At 49.2% G+C, this 14,076-nt stretch overlaps 4 protein-coding genes across 4 annotated transcripts; 2 read left to right on the forward strand and 2 right to left on the reverse strand.

Moving 5' to 3' along the window:
- Positions 1 to 5,805: 5,805 nt before the first annotated feature.
- MYCFIDRAFT_76573 (uncharacterized protein) lies at positions 5,806 to 7,344 on the forward strand (the record flags this gene model as incomplete). Its single annotated transcript, XM_007922280.1, has 2 exons — positions 5,806 to 5,814; positions 5,893 to 7,344. The coding sequence occupies 2 exons, from the start codon at positions 5,806 to 5,808 to the stop codon at positions 7,342 to 7,344; spliced, it is 1,461 nt and encodes a 486-aa protein (XP_007920471.1).
- Positions 7,313 to 9,121, reverse strand: MYCFIDRAFT_55662 (uncharacterized protein; the record flags this gene model as incomplete). The annotated part of the gene is made up of 2 exons (XM_007921981.1): positions 7,313 to 7,739; positions 7,794 to 9,121. The coding sequence occupies 2 exons, from the start codon at positions 9,119 to 9,121 to the stop codon at positions 7,442 to 7,444; spliced, it is 1,626 nt and encodes a 541-aa protein (XP_007920172.1). The 3' UTR covers positions 7,313 to 7,441.
- A 74-nt stretch (positions 9,122 to 9,195) lies between these two features.
- Positions 9,196 to 11,059, reverse strand: MYCFIDRAFT_149813 (serine/threonine phosphatase; the record flags this gene model as incomplete). Its single annotated transcript, XM_007924091.1, has 2 exons — positions 9,196 to 10,500; positions 10,551 to 11,059. 2 exons carry the CDS (start codon positions 11,057 to 11,059, stop codon positions 9,879 to 9,881), a joined length of 1,131 nt encoding a protein of 376 aa, XP_007922282.1. The 3' UTR covers positions 9,196 to 9,878.
- A 367-nt stretch (positions 11,060 to 11,426) lies between these two features.
- MYCFIDRAFT_25537 (uncharacterized protein) lies at positions 11,427 to 13,126 on the forward strand (the record flags this gene model as incomplete). The annotated part of the gene is made up of 2 exons (XM_007921514.1): positions 11,427 to 11,484; positions 11,631 to 13,126. The coding sequence occupies 2 exons, from the start codon at positions 11,427 to 11,429 to the stop codon at positions 13,124 to 13,126; spliced, it is 1,554 nt and encodes a 517-aa protein (XP_007919705.1).
- Between the last annotated feature and the right edge of the window lie 950 nt (positions 13,127 to 14,076).

The following is a 14,076-nucleotide window of genomic DNA, read 5'->3' on the forward strand; positions in this document are numbered from 1 at the left end:
ATTCTACAACCTCCTTCCTATGCCGACCGACTCGTCGGACTCGTCGGTCTCTTAGCGCTTCTATTTCCGGTAGAGCGTCTCCCTATTCGATACGTATCCTTAAGGGTTGCCTCGTTGCTCGCTTATACGGATCCTTAGTATTAGGGTACGGCTCGAGTTCCGTAATCGAGACTACTAGGTATATCTTCTACGTCTTTAGCAGGTTAATCTAGTAGGCTAGTCCGGTACTTATAACCTTCGTTACCTTATATAGCCCAATCCTTAGAGGTATAAGCTTTCGGTTACTAACTCTAGGGATAGCGTAATTCTTAAGCCGTAAATAGACTATATCGCCTACTACAGGTTTCTAGGCTACGTACTAAGAGTCGTAGCGTTGCTTTATAGCGGCCTAAGCATAGGCGATGTTGTTCTCTACCTTAGCTCGGTAGACGTCCCGTTCCTTCGCTAAATCCGTCGCGCTAGTCGTTACTATTTAGGCTAGTTCCCTAGGGTTAAAACCTATTAATACCTAGTTCGGTAACATGCTAGTCGAGGCGTTAACTAAATTGTTAAGAACTAGCTATATATGCGGCGTTGCGTATTCCAATTCTAGATCTCTATTAGGATATTAGGCAAGGAAGTATCGTAGGGCAATCTCGACAGTCTAGTTCGTTCTCTTAGACTAGCTATTAGCCTGTAGGTAATAGGCAGTCGTTATTAGAAGCTTAACGTTTATCCGCTTGAAAATAGCCTTCTATATCTCGGACGTGAACTTCGGGTCTCTATCGGAGATAATTACGGTCGGCAGGCCCTAATTGTATCGGAATAGCTCGTCGAGCAAGCGGTTAGCCTAAGCCTCCGCTAAGTACGTATCGTTACTAGTAATTAGGAGTACCTATTTCGTATACTTATCCGTTGCTATAAGTATAGCGTTAGTTTCCTAAGCGGAAAGGGACACTATAAAGTTAATCGTAATCGTATAGAAGGGTACTAGTAGGGATAGTATAGGATTCAAGGACCCGTACGGCTTGTGTCGCTTAGTCTGCAACTCTAAGCAGTCCTAATAGTAACTTAGATACTTTTTTAGTCTCTTAGCTAGTTTCCGGATGTAGTACTAGTTATTTATACGGGCATAGGCACGATAAAAGCCGATATAGTATTAGTTATCGTATATACTACTAAAAATGTTACCCTCTAATGCCTTTAGGATGCACAATCGTCGGTCGCCTAAATAGGGCTTATCGAGCTATACTAGGCCTTCGTCGTCAACTAAGAAGCTAGTAGAGCCTAGTTCCGCGTTCTATACTATTGCTTTAATATTGCTCTAGTATTCATCTTCTTCGTATGCTTCGATAAGCTATTACTTAAATGCGTCGTCTATTTCTAGTATTATTACTCCGCATACTAGTTCCTCGAACACGTCGCCCTCCGGGAGATAGTTATCTATCGTTTCTAGGCGCGATAAGGCGTCTAGCACGATGTGTTCTCGCCCTAGCTTATAGACTACCTTTAGTAGAAAAAGGGAAAGATATTGCGACGATCTCGTTAGTCGGTTATTAAGCTTGTTAATTAATAAGGAAGTTAAGGCAGTCTAGCTTACGATTCCTAGCGTTGCCGTATAATCCGTAAGTACGGTTACTACCGACTCGTATGCCTCGACTATCTATCGTACGCGTTTAATCGTCTATACTAGGTAGGCGACCTCCAATTCGGTTAGCTAGTACCGTTGCTCTGTGCTAGAAAGAGTTTTTAACAAAAACAAAATCGGTTGCGTCTTTGTCCTACCGGGGTTTTTAGTAATAGCGTCGCCCTCGACGTAGGCTACTATTACGCCGAAGCCTCGTTTCTTAGACGCGTCGATATAGATATATAGCGGCCGGTGTCTCGCGAAATAATATAGCATCGTTAGCTTAGCAAATGCCTCTTATAGGGCTTAGAACGCAGCTAGTCGTTCCTCCGTTTCCTCGATTAGTATCGTTGCCGTATAATGTCGACGTACCTAGCCGGCCGCGGGCGCTCCCTTAAGCCTCTCCGTCTTTATCTTCTAGAGCGGTTCCGCTAGTTAAGCGTAGTACTTAATGTACGTCCTTAGCTATCTAGTTAGTCTAAGATAGTGCTCTAGGTCCTTTAGCGTTCGTAGGAACTTAAGCTTAGCAATAGCCGCTAGTTTGTCGGCCGGCGTTACGGTACCTAAGGCGTCGACTCGTTATCCTAGTAGCTAGATCGATAGGTACCCGATAAAAGCCTTTTTAGGTGCTACAGTTAGCTAGTATCGGTTTAAGGCATCGAATACCTTGTCGAGATAGTATAGATATTCCTCTAGCGTCTTGCTATAGATAACGATATCGTTAATAAAAGCCTTAGCGAACCCGTTAAGTCCTTCCGTTCGTAGGATTCTGTCGATCTGTCGCTATACGTAGGGCGGCGCGTTCTTATAACCTATTACGGCGACGTTGTACATTTCCTAGCCTCTATAGGAGACTACTAAGAGCTTGTGTCGGTCTTCCGCTTTTACTAACTATTAGTAGAAGAACGACTTTATATCGATCGTCGAGATGAATTTAGCGCCTTAGATAGCGGCTAAAACGTCGCCCTATAGCGGCATCGGGTAGGCGTCCGTTATTATAATGCGGTTAAGTCTACGGATGTCGATAACCGCTCTACCTTTGCGGCCGTTCTTTGATTCCTTCTAGACTACGAACGTAGGGAACCTAAAAGGTGTTAGTTCCTTCGTCTAGGATATCTATCCTTAGTCGTATAGCTTGTCGTAGACGCCGTCGATAATCTCTCGTTCCTTCGGGCCTATAGGATATACCTTGTGCGCTAATTTGGCGCTAGCAGCCTTCTAGTCGCTAACTAAAGGAATAGTTATTTAGTTCTCTTTAGGAACCTTCGTAAAACGGCCGTTATCGATAAACAGCTACTTGTGTTTTTCTAGCAAGGCGTTGTATTTAGCCCTCGTCTCGTCGTCGCTATATAGTATAGCGCCTATTAGGCCTAGCTTTTCCTTCGCTCCCGGTTGCGCTAGCGGTAGCGACTCGTCGTCTTCCTCTCGCTCGGTAGTTACTATAAAGCATAGTAATACTCGAGCTCGTCCTTTCTAAGCGATATTTATCGTTACTGCGGTGCTATTTAGGAATTGCATTTCCTTATTAGTAAAAGACAAGACTAACTTCTCCTTTTCTATTAAGCGCGTTCCTAACAGTACGCTAGCCGGTAGGCTGTTAATTAAGTATGCTCTTGTCGATATCGTAACCCTGTTGTTAAAAACTATATTAATAGGCATCTTGTTAGACAGGCTCGTAATCTTGTTGCCTACTTTGCGTATCCGCCGGGGGCGCGTTGCCTTTAAAGGAACTCTATTAGGATATCGCTACTAGGCTAATATTCGATTTATAAGAGTAATTAGGTTACCGCTATCTAGGCATATTTCTGTTACTATATTGTTTATCTAAGCTAACACAGTTGCGTATCTAGCAGTTATGCCCGTTTGCTTGTCGGATCTAGTAGCCGCTAGGATTTTTGTCCTCGTCCTTTGCGGTGCTCCGTTCTAAGATGCGAATATAGGCGGTTAGAAGTCTTAAACTCCTAGCGGCACACTATATAGGTATACTTGTTATATACTAGGCTTAGATGTCCTACGTTAAGAACATCTACCGCGTTAGCGTTAGCATTAGCATCGTCGTCGCCTCCTTTATCGGATAAATACTCGTTAGAGTCGACGTAGTTAGTATCCTACTGTTCCTCGCCCTCTAATTCCGGCTCCTCGTCGACCTAATAAGAGTCCTACTTCTTACGCTAAGCGAAAGGCTTTATAGGCGGAGGCTTAGCCTTATCGAAGGTCTTCTTAGCGCCTCTTAATTATAACTTGTCGCTTACTAATTCTTAACGGTCTTAAGGCTTGCGAAAGCGTTAGTCGCTTCGACCTTAGTCGCGGCGAGGCGGCGGCGGCTATAAGGCACGTACGTTATTAGTCTAAGGCTTCCTAGAGCCTTCCTATCGGTCCGTCTACTAACGGCTCGATCGGAAGTCCTAGTCTCGATTACGCTATAGTTGCTTACCCGCTAAGCGGGTAGGGAAAGGTCTCGATAAAGAACCGGTAATAGCAGTTGCTGTGTTGCGTCGGTTTAGTCGTCGTGCTAGTTTAGCCTACGCTAGTTGCTCCTCCTTAAGCCTCTGTCTAAATAATATAATAGTGTCCTCTTCCCTCGGTAGCCGAATGCTACGCCGCAGCTCTATATCGATGCTATTCTATGTATACGTTAGCTGCTAGCTCTTATTAACTAGGCCGGCGTTGCGTATATAGCGTATTACCTCGCTAAGGTAGGTATCTATACTGCGTCGGTTGCCTACGTCGGACAACGTATATTTAAGCCGCGTTAGCTCGTTTAGCGACTTAGACAGTAGCGTCTAGAAGTTCTCTCGTAGCGTCGTAAACTAATAGTCTAGACCTAGTGCGTAGCGAAGGCCCTATTTCGCTAGGTTGTTAAGCGTATTAGTGTACTAGGTTAAGGCTGTTCCTCGTAGCAGTACAAGGATTCTAGACTTAACTCGATCGTTACTACGATACGCTACAATATCCTTAAGTCGTTTAATAAAGATATTAACATCTCGGAAGAAGGTGTCGGATCCTACGACTGTCGGGTCGTCCTCTCCCTTTAGCAGGTCTAGTTAGAAGAAACCAATTTCCTAGTCCCGCATTCGGTCTAGGTTGCTAGCCTCGTTAAAGATAGGCGTTCTATTCCCGTTTCCGTTGCCTGCCGCTAGAGCCTAGGCCTAGCCTGCTAGTGCCTAGGCAACTGCCGCCTAAATAGCGGCTATTATTTCCGCCGAGATAGCGTCCCCTTGTTCCGCTATAGCAGGAGGCTAGACGCTCGTTGCCTGTATAGTTGCTGTTATAGGTTAAGCCGTCGACGCAGTCGAAGGTCGTATACTTATAGCAGAGGTCGCTATTATTATAGTTGTATTAGGCGATTGCCGTAGAGGCTGTAACTGCTATAGCGATCTAGAGGCAGCTACCCTTAGCTTGGAAGGTGACTTCCCCTTTACGGGTAAGTGCCTTCCGGACCTGCTTGCTATAGTAGTCGCCGATAGTAAATTTAGCCTATACCTTCTTCTATAGAACTATAGGAACGAGTTCTATACAGGTTGTCGGTATACCGGTAAGTCGAGCCACTTAGGGGGATAGGTCTCTGTCGCCTGAAAGTCCTATAGAAAGCGTACTAGATAAGACCTAACCTCCGCGTTAGTAATCCGGTTAGTTCGCGCGTATATAGCGAAAGCGCGGTCGTCGTCTATAGGGTTTATATAGATATGTGTTGCTCCGTATACACGGTCGTATAGAAGTAGTAAGGGGAAGTGGTTAGGCTCTTAGTCGGATTAGCCCGATCTAGTTGCCTCGTCCTAGTAGCGTCTCGAATAACTCCTAGTAGTACGAGGGTTTAGTGCGAGCGAAGCTACTAATTGTTATAAAGTTGAGATTAAAGATGATTATATAGAGGAGAAAGGCTAATTACAAAGGTAGGCCGTCGCCCCATTAGTCAGCCAACCCCTGGACCGTTACTTCCTTGTTCCGTAACAGACGCTGTTTCTTCACTCATGGATGTCCGCTGGCCAATAGGGAAAGACGCCGACCGTGCACTGATCGGGAATGACACTGATGCAAAAGTCATGACTCCATACCGCGACTTCAGGCCGCATCCATCGCAAAGGAAATGTCAGAACTTCGATCACATGCAAAACGCTCCCTCGACATTCGCCTGACGCATACAACACCACGACCACTTACGATCTTTACTGAAACTCCCCTGTGCTGCGACCTTAGTCATGGCCGAGGTAGCGGCCGCAGCGCCTGCTGCATCAATCAATGGAGCATCTGAAATACCAGCAGAAATCACAGCACGAGCAGCAGAGGCAGTGAGAAGATCAGCAAAGAGGACGCGCGAAGTGTTTGCAGCAGAATTTGGACAAATATCAGCCCTGGAAAAGGCTCCACAGCCGGCAGCAGCCCCGAGTGAGCCCTCACCGTTTGAAAGAGCACAGAAAGCGAGTGTGGCTGCGAGAATACGGGGCGAATATGCGGATTGTAAGGAGCTGCCAGCAATTCTGGCTCAGAAGCAGGCAGGCGCACAGGCGGGTCTGGCTGCGAGGCGGAAGAAGCCAAAGACAACCGAAGATGCGAGTGATCCACAGATGGCGAAGATGATTGAAGATGCGTCAGAAACGAAGGCACAGAAACAGCGGCCGAACGGCACGTCCACGGAGTTGATGAGGATGGATGGAAACAACGGCGCAAAAGCGCCTCCAAATGCAAATGGACCTACGCCGCAACGAAACACACCGGGGACAAGTCTAGTCAGACGAGATACAGTGCGGCAACAGAAACCAGATTGGCACCCACCGTGGAAGTTATTCCGTGTCATTTCAGGCCATTTGGGGTGGGTTCGAGCTCTGGCTATGGAACCTGGCAATCAATGGTTCGCATCTGGAGCTGGTGACCGGACTATCAAAATTTGGGATCTTGCGACAGGCACTCTTAAGCTTACACTTACTGGGCACATCTCGTCAGTGAGAGGCCTGGCTGTGAGTCCTCGACACCCATACTTGTTCAGCTGTGGCGAGGACAAGATGGTGAAATGCTGGGATCTCGAAACGAACAAGGTCATTCGTCACTACCACGGCCACTTATCTGGTGTCTACACACTTAGCTTACATCCTACGCTTGATGTACTTTGCACTGGAGGTAGAGATGGAGTAGTGAGGGTATGGGATATGCGGACGAGATCGAACATTCACGTACTCAGCGGTCATAAGCAGACTGTGTCAAGCATCGTCACCCAAGCTACAGATCCACAAGTCATCTCTGGAAGCTTGGACAGCACGATTCGAATGTATGATCTGGCGGCTGGCAAGACGATGGGAACACTTACCCATCACAAGAAGGGCGTCCGATCACTCGTCACTCATCCAACAGAATTCACGTTTGCCTCAGCATCACCCGGTCAAATCAAGCAGTGGCTCTGCCCCAAAGGCGACTTCATGATGAACTTCGAGGGCCACAACAGCGTCATCAATTCTCTTGCTGTCAACGAAGACAACGTACTTTTTAGCGGAGGTGATAATGGAAGTGTTGCATTCTGGGACTGGAAGACTGGTCATCGATTCCAGTACGAGGACAGCATCGCTCAGCCAGGATCTTTGGATGCAGAGGCTGGAATCATGACCAGCACATTTGACCATACAGGACTGCGATTAATTACTGGTGAGGCGGACAAGACGATCAAGGTCTGGAAGCAGGATGAAACTGCGACCGAGGAGACTCATCCTTTGGATTGGCGACCTACATTGGGCAGGCAGAAATTTTAGATGCATTACCTTACCGGAGTGGACACTCTCGGGAGTTTAGATACCCGGCTTCATGCTAGACCACCCTGCTGACCACTTGCACCCAAGTTCTTGCGTCTCACTGCGTTGTCGATCCACCCCATGGTAGTTCACACTTCCAGCACTCGGCCTTGTTCACATCTCCCCACCCATCGTACTTCGCTTGCCGCGGGTACGGACACACCGGCCTTTGTCTCAGCACGGAATCCTGCAGCGTATCGTTCTTCCATTTCGTAGCCACAAGCCGCTCTGGCGCCGTTCCACTCTCGGTCCAGCGCATCAATGCCAAAAGCGCATCGTGATCCGGATCGCTGAATCCGAGAACACTGTGAAGAGATGTGGAGAGGCTACCAGCTTGACTGCCGCCTGCGAAGTACCTGGAGCAGATGTGAGTAATCAAATAAACTCCAGGACAGGGCAATACAACTTACCAAGGAGCATCAACACCCGCCTGCGTCCCACTACAATGTTGCATGCCCGGAACTTCAAAATATCTGTACCACTCTCCCAAGTCCTCTTTCCCAGTCGCTCTTAAAACCTGCTTATAAAAGACCTCGCTCGATCCAGTAGGTATATAACCATCCGCCAAACCATGATAATGCAAAACCTTTCCTCCCTTCGATTTAAATGCATTCAAAGCACCAAATGCTGTAGCAGAAGCATTACCCGGTTGAATTGCATCGGCGAGTTCCACGATCGAGTAATTGAAATCGTAAATATTCCAGGACGGATCATTGAGGACGAAGTACTGTATATATTGTGATCCGTAAGTGCTCGGTGATTTATCGCCTAGGAGGACAGACCATTGGGATTCACTGCCCAGGGAGAGGCGAGGGAAGACGAAGGTCTGGTTTGTTTCGACGTAGTCGCTTTGTATGTGGGACAGTGTGTCGAGTTGTGGGATTGTGAGACAGCTAGAGGAATTTGTGGTGTTGCTGCAGAGGAGTGCTTCAGGGTAGAAGTCGCAACCTTCGGGGTCGGAGATGATGTTGTCTTTTACCCCGTCTTGAGGATCGCATTGTTTGAGAACTTCGGCTTCGATGATTGGGAAGAGGGATTCTGGGATGTGGTGTTCTGCGGTTCTGGGGAGGTTGTACAAGGCTACTTTGAGAGTCCAGGTTTGGAGATGGCTTGTCCACCAGGCTGGTGCGCCTGCGAGGACACCGTCGAAATCGTCTGGATAGAGTTGGATGTCGCGTAGACCTTGACGTCCTCCAGTCGAGCAGCCTGAATAGTAGTTGTACGTGCTTGCCGAGCCGTAGTATGCTGCTATGATTTTTTTGGAGAGGACGACTGATTCATGCATAGCCCGATAACCCCAATCAATCTTGGATTCCGGGGCGTTCAATGACCAAGTCACGTCGGGCGCGGTGCTGTTGTGTCCAGTATTTGTCGACATTGTAGCAAAGCCGTAACCGACTCCAGCACCCATGTCGAGCCAATTGATACCCCCTGCAAACCCGCCATTGCCTACGGCTAGAAACCTCTGATTCCAGCCATTGGGCAGGAAAAGACCGAAGTTGAAAGATGAATTCGAACTTGATGTAGCGTGAACCTCGATCGCGCAGAGAGCACGTAGTCCGGTGGGAGATTCTGGGTAGGCGACGTTCGATGGTGGTACATTGAAAATACCGTTCTCAGGCACCCAGACGGCAGACTTGATAGATACGTTAGATGGTAGGAACTCTTGTATAGCTTGGCTCGAACAGTCGAAAGCATGTGCTACCGACGCTGCGAGAAGCAGCAAATTCAGAAGCATATCGCGGATTCCTGTCTCTGTCTCCTTCGTGGTCAAGACTCTTTTGAATTTATCTCATTGAAATTGCGGCCGCCCGCATGCGGAAATGGTCGCTAAAAGTATGAGGCGTGCTCTCCAACGAGACCGTAGATCACAACGGAATTTCGGGACGGCGAGTATTCCACGGCACCACGACATGTTTCATATCATTTCCCACTACCTTGATAAATGCGGTGGTGGCCACATGACTGCTCGCTAACGTCGATCATGGCCCCGCTTGGGCCCGCATCTCCATTCATTATCTGCCATGTCCGTTGCGGAAGTGGTCTTTGGACAGACGTTACACCGACAACTCGAGTCCTGTAAGCCACAGATCCTTGTGAGCATACTCGTTCGAAAGCGGTCGATATAGATTGACAGCGCTTGGTCGCCTTCATGGGATCCATGCCTTTGGCATCGTATATTTAACTTGGCACCACACCGGACCAGCTGGTTGGGAATAGAGTGTTCGACAACATGCATAATGCAAGGCCAATCCATTGGTACTGCATCCTGTGTGACTGAAGAAGCTGTGTCAATTCTCGAGATCTTGCTTCGTAGATCACAGTTGCCATCATCTGTGGCAATTGTACCTAATGCCGTTGATTCTGCAACCTGCAGGTGATTATTTGTCCACAGGTCGCGACCTTCGACAGGTGATCGCAATGGTCTTCGCCCACTCCCATTCGGTGCTTCACCCAGGGTGACTCGAAAGCTGTATTGATTTTGTGACGCCAGATCAAAGTTTCGCCTTGATTGGTCGTTCTTCATTCATAAAGCTGCCGTCCTCATGGACAGCAATGCAAACAACGACGGCAATGTCATCGGGTTTGCCACCCTCCCATCCCTCTTGCGGGTAGTGTTGCTTCACTTCTTTTGCAAAGGGTCCATCACGTCGTCGATCCAGTCCCGCAATTTTGGCTTCTCGCATCACAGCCGATGCTATTTGGCCGGGCAGGAAAGACTCTTCAATGCTTCCCTCGATTTTCCGTGGCATTGCGCGAATGAGCGTGCCATTGACTTTGGTTTCAGCTCCAGGAGAATCATGAGATTGAGACCAGTAGCCGCCTTCCTCCATGATCCGTTGTACGATTCGCAGAGTATCTTGTGCGGATAGATTGTCCCAAACACCATCTGTGGCAAAGAGCACGATGTCGCCATGCTTTAATTGGTGATGGGAGACATCAGCATCTTCAGGAGTTTCGCTGAAGTACGTAGCGCCCCCAAAAATGGCATATTGAGCTTGCATCTTTGATGGGACCTTTGACATCTGGTAGGGTGTATTGAAAGCGTGAGTCTGGCTCACTGATCGATGGGCTACTTTTCCAGGAGCGAAGATCAGATAACCAGAATCTCCAAGGCTGCGTCAATGTCAATAGGCGTTCTGATGAAAAGCTAGGGAGCTACCTACTTCGCCGTCTCAATGTTTCCTGTCTTGTCAGCAACACCGAGACTGGCAGTGCACCCGCCAGCTGCGATGCGTGGATTTGCCATTACTGCATCGTAGGCCGTTTGGAGGAGCGGTTGAGGTTTGCAAGGTGCACCACCTTCAATGTCTTCATAGATATTTGCCGTGCCAGCCATCAGACCGCACAAGGCCTGGCTGTACTCTGACGGGTCTACACCTTGATCCTGCCATCCGCCGACTCCATCTGCCACTCCAAATGCTACGTGATGCTGGCTCCCACCGATAGTAGTGGCGAAGAAGGCATCTTCCCCGGAATCTTTCTTCGTGGATCTCAGATAGGGTGGTGAGGGATTCTCGTGGGTTGAGGCATAGTTCCAGTAATCCTGTCCAGGTTTTGGAGGTCTGGGAGGTGCACGCTTTGGCGAGGAAGCTGCAGCAATACGATACGTGAAAGAGCCAGCTTCTGGGGCATTCGAAGGCGTCGAGTACGGCCGCGTTCGCGACAGCGGCATAGACTGGTTGGGCAAGCGAGAGGCTTTAGAAGTCAGACTTATGGTGCTCCGCTTGACGAGCAGAGGGAGGCAGGCTGACATAGCTCGAGGGAGAGGATGTAGGCGACGACGACTCCAGTAAGCAGCATGGCTAGAACATGTTATATCGAAAGCACAAGAGATTTCAGTGAGGACAATATGAGGACGGCAAGGGACCTAAGTGCGGTGTCAAGAGAAGGGTTATCGGATGACGGAGGAGAATTGGGCTCACGACTCGAGAAGCTTTTGAGGCTCAAATTCTAAATCTATTGACAACCACCACATGCGACCTCACTCTACACATCGTATTAGGCAGTCTTTCTGGACTGGCTGAGCAGTAGTAGGCAATATGTCCATACATCCGTCGCGACAAGCATATGTGGAAGAAGAGGTAAGCACCGTCTCCAGTAGAGTCCTACTCAAAGCTTCGCGGCGATATTCACACGTGCATTGCCAGAACGAGCGTCGCCGCCGACACCACCACATACGAGGGGACGATTGACTGATGGCAGCACGCAGGAGGCAACGCTCGATCTCGCCAGTCTCCTAACAGATACCAACTACCAGATCCGCGACCCGAATACTGGCCAGTCGCAACATGCATCGACCGTGTTAGGTGAATTTGCCCGAAAACGCAGAGCGAATGCATTAGCAGTACCCACCGACGATGCCCGCGTGCGGCAGGAGCTTCGATCACGAGGTGAACCCATTACTCTGTTCGGCGAGCGTAAAGAAGATCGTCGTGACCGATTACGAGAATTGCTGTTGGGTGAGCAGGAAGGCGGCGCTGCGGACGAAGATGAATCGATGGCAGATGCCGATGAGGATGGTGAGGGCGACGAAGAAGGAGAATTCTACATTGAAGGCAGCCAGTCCCTGCTCGTCGCCAGAAGAGACCTCGCAAAATACTCGCTGCCCAGAGCCACGAAGCGACTCGCATATCAGAAGCAGGAAAGCAAGATCCCGGTCCAGTCGCATGTCAAGCATCGGAAAGCGATCAAAGAAAAGCTAGGAGGCGTCGAGCTCTTTGGCAGTCAGATTGCGAGTGAGAGGCCTGTTAGTATCGTTCGCTTTGCACCGAATGGCGAGGTGGTGGCCTCTGGAGATTGGGGAGGCAGTGTGAAACTGCTTGACGTGCCCAATCTGGAATCCAAAATGGTACTACGTGGACACACGGGAATGGTTGGAGGCATCTCGTGGTTTCCAGGAGCAACATTATCTGGCTCTACAGTGTCTCCCGATAGTCTGAACCTCGCTACATCCGCTGCCGACAACGAAATTCATCTATGGTCACTCTCGCAAGACACGCCAATATCAACGCTAGGCGGCCACAGCGCCCGAATCTGCCGGATTGATTTCCATCCCTCAGGAAAATATCTCGCAAGCGCAAGCTACGACACAACATGGCGATTGTGGGATGTGGCGACCACGACAGAGCTGTTGCTTCAGGAAGGTCATAGCAAAGAAGTCTATACGGTCTCCTTCAACGAAGATGGCAGTCTTGTCGCTTCAGCTGGTCTCGATTCCATAGGTCGCATCTGGGACATGCGAACTGGCCGGACTGCTATGATTCTCGAAGGTCACGTCGGGCCCATCCATGCCATGGACTGGAGTTGTGATGGGTATCGAATAATGACCGGAAGTGCCGATGGTTTTGCAAAATGCTGGGATATGCGCGCTGTACGCGAGACTGCAAGTATCGGCGCTCACGTTGGAGGAGTGTCTGACTTGAGGTGGTACAAAGGCACTGATGGTCCGCTCTCTGGCCATCAATTGCAAGCAGATACGGCTATGACCAACGGAGATAGTAACGACGACAGTACATCACAGGTGCAGCCCAAGAAGGCTGGGACATTCCTGGTCAGCAGTGGCTTCGACAAGGCTGTGAACATTTTCTCGGCGGACGACTGGGCGCTGTGCAAGTCTCTGACTGGCCACGATGGTACTGTTCTTTCAGTCGATGTCACAACGGATGCAAAATTCATCGCTTCGTGTGGCCGCGACCGCACGGTAAAGCTTTGGGCGAGAGACGACATGGAGGGCATTTGAAAGAAAAATTTGGCAAAATGGACAGATTATTGAGTCAGTTATGGTGCCGTCCCTGCGTCGCACATGGTTCGCGATCTGAGAGGCAGATCTAACGCTGCCACAGCCGATGAGCTCCCGCCGAAAGTTCGTTGACACTCTGCGTCTGGTCGATGATCTGGACTAAAGCACCTCGTCATCAGCATGGTGACTATCAGCATGCTTGACGCGCTGCCAGTACACGCGGCTTCCCCGTCCGAAACATCAACCAAGCGAGAAAGTAGCACAGAACGAGTCGGTCTGCATGTCTTCGCAATCTATGACCCGGTTCTCTGAGTGCTCATCTGCAAGACTCCGCTGGAATCAATGCGCATTGGGGAGCTATGGCGGATTAGTCTCTCAACTCATGCAAAAGGCTAGTCAGTCACGGTGAAGTTGCTCGATAGCGCGGTGCAATTAATCGGAATGGAAATTCCAGGGTATGTCGCTCCGATCACGATCGATGTACTGTAGTTGTAAGTCGGCAACAGCATCATGATCTGTCCAACCTGTTTTGAGTCAGCCGAAGTCCGCACTGATTCCTCGTATTAGCCTCACTGTGGTCCCAAACTTCTCCGCCAGATCTTTGTACACTCCCGCTACACTAAATGTGTATGGCTGCATAATACACGCGCTTGGTGAGCAATGTGGGATCTTGACGAACTGTCCAGGATCCAACACAGCCGAAATATTCTGTCCTGGCTGGGCATTCGAGGTTAAGGTCGTGGTGAGATTAAGGCGGAGGCCAATCTTCTCGTAGGTATCTCCGATGAAGTAAGGATGCAAGTAGTGCGCTATAGAATCTGCATGCCTTCATGGTGTCGAGGAATCCTCGAACATCGTGAAGGATCTCTACGTATTCATCTATTAAATGATCAATTGATCTCTCATATCTTACATGCGCCGCGCTCTCCGAGTGCTCGGAGCAGAAGCAT

The sequence above is a fragment of the Pseudocercospora fijiensis genome (assembly GCF_000340215.1).
Source record: "Pseudocercospora fijiensis CIRAD86 unplaced genomic scaffold MYCFIscaffold_1, whole genome shotgun sequence".
Lineage (NCBI taxonomy): Eukaryota > Fungi > Ascomycota > Dothideomycetes > Mycosphaerellales > Mycosphaerellaceae > Pseudocercospora > Pseudocercospora fijiensis.